Here is a 10342-nt window from a genome sequence, read left to right as displayed (position 1 = left end):
ATGGTTGTGAGCCACCATGTGGTTGCTGGGAATTGAACTCAGGACCTCTGGAATAGCAGGCAATGCTCTTAACCGCTGAGCCATCTCTCCAGCCCAACACTATTTCTTCGTGTGTCTAAGAGGGTGTATGTAGAACAAATTGGTGCTTAAACAGTAGACTAAGAAGGTTAAGTCCTCACCCTATATAAAGGAACTCTCTTCTGGAGCTAGGGCAATTCTTCATCTCTTCTATAGCAAAACCCTAGGTTCTTTGGCTTCCTAACTCTAGGTCTTATACCACCCTCAGAAGATACAAAACCAAATATGAAACCTCATATAAGCTAGGGGCTCTGAGTGATACTGATATGTCAATGCATGCGAATCCACTGTTAACAAGTGTGTTGCTATGGTTTAGGATACAAACAGTAAGAGACAGCAAGCATATACTGGGACAGGGAACACATGGAAACTCTCTGTACCTTCAGGTCAGTTTTTCTAAGAGTTAAGTCTTTTAAAAACTAAGTCCATTAAATTATTCTAATATTGCAAGAATTGTTCAATATTAAAAGATCTAATACAGTCATCCCTCTGTATCCATGGTCTCCACATTCATAAAAAGAACAATACACATTGAAAACATTTTTTTTAAAAAGCCCAGTTTGTACTGAACACATGCAGATTTTTTTCTTATACTGTAGTGCTTAGCAAAGGACACAATTCACACTGTACTGTCAATAATCTAAAGGTGATTTTTAAAGTAAACAAGAGGGTATGCATACGTAACATGCGAATTCTACTATACCATTTATATAATGAATTCACCTATCAATTTATAGCGCTTTCACATACACTTTCACGTGGATCTTCTTCCTCCAATTTCCTCTTCACCTCTTCCCCTGCTTCCCTCCTGCTTTCTCCTTCAGCCTCTCTTCTGCTTTCAAGTCACATGTATTCTATTACTTTCATGTTTAATATCCCCATCCTCTTTATTCTTGAAATGTTATTCCTTACAGCTACCAGTTATCTATAATTTACAAAATCAATAAGCCATATAGTACAAGAAGCAGTAAGGACTTCCTAAACTGTAATCCCCATCACTAAAATGTCATACACACAGAGCTGCTTGGCACAAGTCTGAAATCCTGAAACAGCTTTCCGAAACACACTACTTCTTACAAATCAGCTCAGTCTACGGCCCCAGCATGCCTATTCTGTCTTGCACATAGGTAAGGTTTTGTGTGAATTTAACACAGAGGAGTCTTCTGCTGAGGAAGAAATGACTGGTGTGTGAAAAGAGAGAGATGAATGAAGGGGGAGAAGTGCTTGGAAAGGACAGACCCCCAAAACAAGGCTATACAGCTAAGAGTGTATTGCTGTGAGCACACAGCTCAACGTCACTGTTTCCTGTGACTGATATACCATGTAGTCACTTCTACATTCTAAGTGCATTCGAAGTATTGGCTTGTTATAAATGTTCAAACTACAACAGCATAGAAAACTACCAATTAATTGGCTAAGACTCTGATGACTGGAAAAAATAAAACTAATGTTTTAAAATTTTTAAATGACTTGGAGAGCTAATTAAGTGGCAGAGTGTCTGTGTGTGTATGTGTATGTATATGTATATGCGTATATATTATATAATTATATGTGTATATGTATGTATGTAGGAAGCAGTAAGTTCAATTCCCAGCATCACCAAAGTAAAAATAATAATTGAAATAAATTTCAAAAAAATAATTTTTTTATCATTTTTATGGATAGTTCCTAATTATGCTAACAAAGACCCAATTTGCTAAGAAAAAAAATTAGAATAATGGGCTAGAAACGTATTCACTAATCCTTTCATTCACTATAATATCTCAATTGTCAAAATCATCTGTAAACCTAAATCCTAGTTACGTAAGCATTTAGTATGTATGCCTATGTAACAAGTCCACATAAGCAACACTCCACAAACGTATATATAAAACAGCAATCTAGGATTATGAAAGGCTCTCTGCAAAGCAGAGGACAGCTGAACAGTATGCATGGTCTGCTTCCCACTAAGACTGCCTTGTGAAACACCTGGAACAACTGATCTCTCCACTACACGTATAAACAGCACAGTTGTCCTAGAGAGGAAAATGGCTCAGGAACATGCTTGTCAACAGCAGTATGAGAAACCAAAAATTTCCTAGGAAGAAAGAAAAGATAGGGCAAAACAATGCACAGGTTCCTCCATCTTATATTTTTTCTGATGCCATTTTAGGTTTAACTAGAATTTGATCTCCTCGATATGAAGCCAGGAGGAAAATTATACAACTCTATTCTAGAAACCTATGGTCAAGATGCCCCAGCTAACTTATCTTAGAGTCTGTTAAACTGCTTGTTTGTGCAGGACCTCCTTCTCCAGCTACCTGTTTATCTCAGCATCTGCTGTACTACTTGCTTGTGCAAAACCTCCTCCTGAAGCTGTGGAGGAAGATACCAGGATGTGGAAACCCCTTACTCTATGCACTTGGTGCTACACTTGGGTCCCAAACAACTGAGTATATTCCCAAGCAGTTGGAATGAAGACTTTCAATTGGCTAAAGACTGAGTCTGAGTTTTCTTCTCTGGTGGGCACCCTATAATATCACGAAGGGCTAGGAATGAACCTTGCTTGACACTCTTAAGACAGACCTGCATTAATACTTGGAAAATAGTTGTGGCTTTCAAATGAAGCAAATTAGCCAAAAACAATGTCTCATTTGAAAATTGTGAATTGGGGTAAATATTCTTTCTTTTCTATAGCAAAATTTCACAAATGATTTTCCTTTGTTTCTGAAAAGCATTTGTACATCAGAAACATCTGTCTTAGTCACTGTTCTACTGACACAACAAAGCATCATGACCAAGGCAATTTATAAAAGCGGGTATTTAATTTACAGGGTCACAGTTCCAGAAGATTAGTGTTCACAATAGCAGGAACCATTGCAGCAAGCATGGTACTGGAGCAGAAGCTGAGAGTTTACATATGATTTACATGCACAAGCAAAGACGGAGCTAACTGGAAGTGGCCTGGAATCTCAAAGCCCACCCCCAATAATACACCTCCTCCAACAAGGCCACACCTCCTAATCCTTTCCAAACAATTCTACCAACTGGGTACCAAGCATTCAATCACATTAAGTATGGGGGCCATTCTCATTCAAATGACCATAATCTCCAACCTTACAGCTGCTTCTAATCACCTGGCTCTAATGAATTGAATAAAAGAGCAATCCCAAACAGACCCAGCTCTCGGTTCAGTAAGTCTCACATTTACCTTTCTAGACTATCCTCTTCCAAAGTGATCTCCATAAATGTCTTCAGCTTTCTGTTCACAGTCTCTACAACCTCCTTCAGCTTTGCACTTCTATGTTTACCTGTAAGAAGATTACATTGAAAAAAAGTTCTCACCATCACTATATGTAACATTCTCTGCTGTGCACATGTGGTCAGTTATCTGTTTCTCCCTAGTTAACCCTGGCTGACTGTAGGACAATTATCCCTTCCACAGAGATGCTGTGAGAGTACATCTGCTATGTGTGGAGAATCACCAGAAAAGAGTGACAACCAGCACAAATCACATTCATCTACTGTAGTTTTATTTGTAGTTTAATAACTAAAGCTTGCCTGAAGATCAGAGAGTAAAACAGCCCCACTGATGAGCCTCACAGACCAGGCAGCAATGACACACACCTTTAATCCCACTAGCCACGCTAGTTTGCCATAGGAACTGGGTAGTAGTGGTGCACACCTTTAATCCCAGACCTACAGGGGAATATAAAACGGGAGGAGACAGCTCTCAGACACAGTCTTATTCTGAGATTGCTAGAGGTAGGATCACCATTTCAGACTGAGGTAGAGGTAAGAGCCAATGGCTGGCTGTTTTGCTCTTCTGACCATCAGGTTGAACCCCAATTATCTGTCTCTGGATTTTTATTAATCATGCTATATTCCACTGCAGGTACTCAGCACCTCACATACATGCTTACATCTCCTCAATGAGGTATGTCCTTTGCTCTGCAGAACACAAGTGCTCTGTGCCTCTAAATCAGGGGACATCCCTCAGACAAGCCTTTTATGATGCCCATACTGGGCCTGAAAACTTTTTAAAAGCATCATAGACTGAGCATCTAATACCCAAAACTGTAATTTGCTATATTCTAAAATTCAAAACTTTTTGTCCTACTTATATGTGTTTCAGATTTTAAATTTTCAATTTGGGAATTCTCAAGCAGTATGTTTTACATAAACAGTATAAAATCTATAAACTCCCAAATTCTGAAGAAATTCTTTGTCCTAAACATGTGGGTGAAAGGTACTCAAGCTTTGTAAATCTTCACAGATTTGGGAGGCATAAGAGATCTTTACCTGCAAAGTGATAAAATTGAAAGACATTTTAACATCAGTAGAACTTAACCAAAAATATGGAGACTTGAATATAGTCAGTCAGCCTGCAAGGATGACACTGGACTTTACACTGAGCTGACATATTGTAGGTATTGCCAAATATTTTCCCAGTACTACTTTCAAATTAGTTAAGTATTCAAGAGGCATGATGCCAACATGCCCACTGTTTAAAAAAATAAATTTTAGAAATAGTTTTGATACTGGATTTCACTAATATTGACCAAACTCCTAAGTTTGAACATTATTCACGTCTCAGCTTCCTGAGTAGCTGGGGCTACAGGCCTTTGCTACAGGGCTTGCCCAGATTTTTAAACATAAGTAACACTGGGGGGCTGGAGAGATGGCTCAGCGGTTAAGAGCATTGCCTGCTCTTCCAAAGGTCCTGAGTTCAATTCCCAGCAACCACATGGTGGCTCACAACCATCTGTAATGAGGTCTGGTGCCCTCTTCTGGCCTGCAGGGATACACACAGACAGAACATTGTATACATAATAAATAAAAAAAATATTAAAAAAAAAAGTAACATTGGGCAAATCAAGAGAAATTCAATTCTGAGATGTAGTGGTTCAGACCTGTAATCCTAGCAACTAGCAAGGCTAAGACAGGAAAACTCCAAGTTCAAGGCACGTCTGGATTGCAGAGTGAGTTCATGGCCAACCTAGGTACAGGCACCCAAGAGTGAAAGTGAAAGGCAGACAGGAGCTACAATACAGAACAGGTAAGCTCATGCAATGGCAGGGACAGTGTATTCAGAGAACACTAGGGAACAAGGGTGAAAAGGTTGTGGGAAGCCTCTTCTGTGCTGGCAGAGAAAAGGGTGAAACAGGTCAAATCCCAAACTTCTCTAACAGTAGCAACATACAAGGACATAATCAGTAACATACAAGATGAAGGAGAAAAAAATGTAACCAACCTTTGTTAATAACCAAAATAATATGCAGAACAGCTGTGAGGCACACAATGCCTTCAATATCACCAGAGGTTACACAAGCCTTTAGTTCATCCAAAAATGACCTATGGAATCAGCAAACATTTGAAATTACTCCACATCCCAATACTTGATAAAAAAAAATAATAATAAGCACAAGTGAGGTTTACCCACAATCATAAATACCGCCTAAGGTCCTCCCCTTTATGTATTATACATGTCAGTTATTACAGATGGAATGCTAAAACCAACTGGTATGCACAGGAGAACAGGAACATAAGAGATATTTAATAGACTGCTGAAAGGCAATCCACAGCCCTCTGAATGATGCAATGAAGCTTTCAAGGAATGTATTCACACCATTCAGTGCCACTGTGTTCAAAGTCTGAAAAACAAATCCCTCTATATTTTCAGTCCCTTGTGAACTACTACAAACCCTAGAATCCTAGTCAAGTGAAATGCACGGAAGAACCAAGGGTTGTTCATGGGATAAAATTTGAATTCAGAAACTGTAGAAATAAAAACTTTGGTGTTACTGAAACAAATGATGCTGGTTAGCTGGAGCTGAAGCCTCGGCTGTGATTAGTAAGAGACTAGCATCATGAGGTAAAATCTGGAAAGTACTTCCACAAGGTCAGCACATAGAAGATGAGTCTAATTGGGGGAGGGAGGAGCTGGAGCAATGCTGCAACCCAAACTAGTAGCCAAACTTGTTAATGTGTAAGAATTTTCCACAGGATCTACTTCTGAAGACATAAAGGGGTCACAGGGAGCAGCCAAAGCTTGGCACCTTATGGCAAAGTTGGAATCCCTGCATAGAGGCCAGGAGGACATTGGTGAAGGTGAAGTCTCAGCTACAACAGAGACTCAAGATACTGGAGATGCCAGGACCTTGGGACAACCACCCAGGACAACAGCAGGTATAGCAGAAAGTTAGCCTGAGACTACTAGATACGTCCTTTGGAGTCCAGTACATCTTAAGTGAATTCCAGTTATATCAGATATTGAGCTACAAGATCTGGAACTAAACTGACAGATTTTTGGTTTTGTTTAAGCATTATTGTTGTTATGCCCTGCCTCTTCCCTCTTGTAAAAACAAAAGCATTTAACTTGGTTTTTGTTGTTGTTTTTCAGGTGCCCACAGTTAAAGAAATGTTACATGTTTTTGAAGAAAGAAACTGGACTTTCAAGGTATTGAAAATTTTAAGTACCATGGAGTTTTGATGTTAACACTGGAACTTTCAAAGTCATACCATGTTTTATGTTGTGATATAAATGTGAAATCTTGGGGATAAGCAACAAAGAAAAAGTCATGGTTTAATAGTGGTGTGTGTGTGTCTGTCTGTCTGTCAAGCTTACAATGGGTCAATTTGTTACTAAGTTTTTGACTTTTTTTGAAGTCCTATGGGAAGACAGGACCTTAATTGACTGACCTGTGGAGATGCCTACAATACATTTTCTTTGGAGGGCCAAGACAACGTGGGTGGGTGGCACCACCCTTGCATAGATGGTCCTGAGTTGTATAAGAAAGCAAGCTAAGCAAGTCATGGAGAGCAGTGTTTCAAAATGGTCTGCTTTTCTCCATGATGGACTATAACCTGAAAACCAAATAAATCTTTTCCTCCTCAAGCTAATTTTGGTTAGTGTTAAAGCAACAGAGAATGCGGGGACCCAAAAATGTGAGCCTATGTTCCTTTGTCTGAAGGACAGAGAGTTTGAGCATATTTGTGCTCTTTCAAAGTTGCTGACAGCAGGTGTAGCTACAAAACAAGAGATTCTGACCAGGCTGTGGTTACTTCATGTTTTCAACATTAAGATGGCCAATAAAGGTGGGCCTACTCCACCCTGATCAAAGGTCAGAGAATCCAAACATACTTCTGCTTCTTTTGAAATAGGAGGTTTGAATTAGGGAGTGGATGCCTGAAGGATACTTGGTCTAGAGTGGGTTTACTACCCCAAACATCAAATGTTTTGCTCGGGAATTAAGGTCTTGATGTCTCAAGTACTGGAGCAAGTAACTGTTCTGGTTGTCCATTGTTAAAGCAGTCTTTTGCCTTCTTCTCCCCCCCCCCATTGTTTTGGAGTATAAAAGTCTATGGAAAATAAATATGGGCAAAATTCAGCATTCGGTATTCTGAGCTGCCCTCCTGGTACTCCCCTGTGTCTCTGTGTTTCTTTCTTATCTCTGTTCCTCCTACCTAACATTTCTAATCCTCACGTCCCTACCCTGGAACTACAAATCCACCGTGGCTAAGACAGCTAATAACAAGACAAGAAAACTAGAACACACAATAAGAAGTATTTTTGTACACACATTTTTTCCCATCAGCAAAACTTGGTTATGATAAACATAACTAAAAACTATTTAAATAGATACAACAGTTTATAGAAAGTAATGGTTCTATATGAAAGTTTAACGTAAGCAGTTCCATCACTCATAAAATGAAGAAAAACTATGGAATGCTTTTCACAAGTGGGTAAAAAATACCTCTGATAATCTGAGAGTAAAAAGTAATAGATCACAGGGCACTAAGAAAAAATACAGATAGGGTTGTACCAAGATCAAAGAGAGAAGACAATTACCTGACCACATCCAAAGACTTCATTATTACACCAACTAAACACCTTGAAAATGGAGGAAGGTCAGCAGGACATTGCGGTGTGGTCAGCTCTTCTATATCAGAAACCTAGAAAAGTTCCAAATCAGTATATTATAATTACCCCAGATTGACAGCTTGGTTCACACTTATCTGGGTTCTCTTATATCTGACCAAAGCAATTCAGAAATAACAAGCTTTATTCACTACAGTTAATTACAAATTTCTTTATTTTTCACAAGAACATTTTACTCATTGTAACAGAAATAAAGGACATAAAACTTAGTAAGGTTTTAGTCAAATGGCCTTTATTTAACTTGATATCATCTATAAAAAAAATATATTTTTTCCTAAGCCAACTTAACCAGTTCCTCTCAGCTCAGATTAGAATCTCAGTCTTAGAATGCTGGTGTTTTAGACTAAAGCAGTTCTCAATCTGTGAACTGAGATCCTTTTGCGGGTTCAAAAAACTCTTTCAGAGGGGTCATCAGAAAACACATATATTTACATTACAATTCATAACAGCAGCAAAACTGCAGTTATGAAGTAGCAATGAAATAATTTTATGGCTACAATACATGAGGAACAGCATTAAAGAGTCACTGCAGCAGGAAGGGTGAGAAATTAAGAAAGATAACTCAACAGTAAAAGCGGAGCATGGCAACTCATGCTTGTGATCTCATGGGTCCCTGTCTTAAATGCTAATGTGAACACCTTAAGACCAAGCACATCCACAGCTTTAACATCAGGTGAGTTATAAGCACTCCCCATGAAAGGAAGACATTGTCAGACTGTTTTACAGAACTACTCATGTAGCACACTTACAACACCTTACTTGTAAAGACAGATCAGCAGTAAAAGCTAAATACACAGGGCCTGTGCACACATGCAGCTTAAGGGAGCCAGGATGGCTACAAAGTTAACAATGTAGACTTCGTGAAGCAGATATCTTATAATAGGACAGTCAGAAATAAGACATTAAAAGAAGACAGTAATCTTAAATGTGTATGCAACCCAACAAAAGAACTGACAAAAAAAAAGGTGAAAAAACAGAACAATCTGTAGTCAAGGATACAGACTACAAGAAGACAGGCCAGTCAGCAATGTTCTGCAAAGAGGCAGAGCAGCATAAAGAAAAGAGTCCGGGTTTGTCCAAAGGCTGCCAATGCTTTATAACTTCAGCTACATGGCTTTCTGAAGTTAAGTCCTAGTCCTAGGTTTATGCTATGTCACCTAGCAATTACTTTCGTAAACCAAATAATCTCTCTTTACACTTTGAAGGATAGCCATAAATCCTAATTAATATTTTAGAATTTAGTGAACATCTTTTGTCTTTTATATTACAAAATTTGTATAATTATAATAATTTCTCAGACTGGAGAAATAGCTCAGTGGTTAAGAGCACTTGTTTCTAGTACAGAAGACCCAGGTTCAGCTCCCAGCATCTACCTGGGATGTTCACAAACATCTGTTAACTCCAGTTCCAGGGAATCCAATGCCCTGTTTTGACCTCCACAAGCACCAGGCATGCACACTGGAACACACACACACACATGCAGGCAAACACTCATACACACAAAAACAAAGTAATATACACTTGATCATAAGCTGCACAGCCACGTGCTAACATTTTGGGAGCAAGGGATGGTGTATCTGACAATGTCCCAAAACATTATGCTGAGTGTGCTGGCATCTGTATAGCCATACCCAGGGCAGCACAGTGACAATCTGCATCTACACTTCTCAGAGTGACCATGATCAAGCAGTACATGACCATCTCTAGATCATGCAATTCAGTGACAGCCCATCTTTTCATTCTGAGTAAACCCACTGCTACTTCTCTTCTTTACATCACTACCTATGTCCACAAGGGACATCTCCAAGCTGAAGAAGAAAAAGAGCATCCTGCATGTTCTCTATGTATAGTATCACTTTCTGTGTTAGCTCAAAGAGCAACAATGATCAGATCTGTAACAAAATAGACTAAATAAATCTGTGTTCCATTCACCTTTAGCTATGACAGAAGAATAAGATACCAAAACTTCAAGTTTCTAGAGCTAGAGGGAAGGCTTGACTACTAAGGGAGCTTTCTTCTCTTACAGAGGACCCAGGTTCAGTCCACAGAACCCACAAAGCAGCTGATAACAGCTTTGTAAATCCAGTTGTAGGGGACCCAATACCTTCTTCTGGCCTCTGTGGACACCAAGCATGCACGTGCCACACATACATACACATGAAGGAAAACACTCATAATCATAGTAAGTACATTTTTAAAACTTCAAGCTTCCTATAGTTAAGAAATGAAAAGAAAAAAGAAAAGGGCATGCAGAGATATAAACAATTGTACACCAGTTCAGTCTGGAACAGTCCTGCAATGTCTGCCCAAGTATCCTTGATTTCTTCAAAGAAGAATCTTTAG

At 39.0% G+C, this 10342-nt stretch overlaps 1 protein-coding gene across 2 annotated transcripts in view; it reads right to left on the bottom strand.

Annotated features, from left to right (window-relative positions):
- Positions 1–10342, bottom strand: part of Ncapg2 (non-SMC condensin II complex subunit G2) — a 61767-nt gene that overhangs the window by 11564 nt on the left and 39861 nt on the right. For both annotated transcript variants that reach the window (XM_026782275.1, XM_013346961.2), the window contains 3 exons: positions 7910–8013; positions 5312–5412; positions 3269–3368 (listed from right to left, as the gene is read on the bottom strand). In XM_026782275.1, coding sequence (XP_026638076.1) covers positions 3269–3368; positions 5312–5412; positions 7910–8013 — 305 coding nt within the window. The remainder of the gene's footprint in view (positions 1–3268; positions 3369–5311; positions 5413–7909; positions 8014–10342) is intronic.

This window comes from Microtus ochrogaster, chromosome 1 (genome assembly GCF_000317375.1).
Source record: "Microtus ochrogaster isolate Prairie Vole_2 chromosome 1, MicOch1.0, whole genome shotgun sequence".
Classification (NCBI taxonomy): domain Eukaryota; kingdom Metazoa; phylum Chordata; class Mammalia; order Rodentia; family Cricetidae; genus Microtus; species Microtus ochrogaster.
The sequence above is the reverse complement of the archived record's forward strand: the minus strand, read 5'-3'. Positions and strand labels throughout refer to the sequence as shown.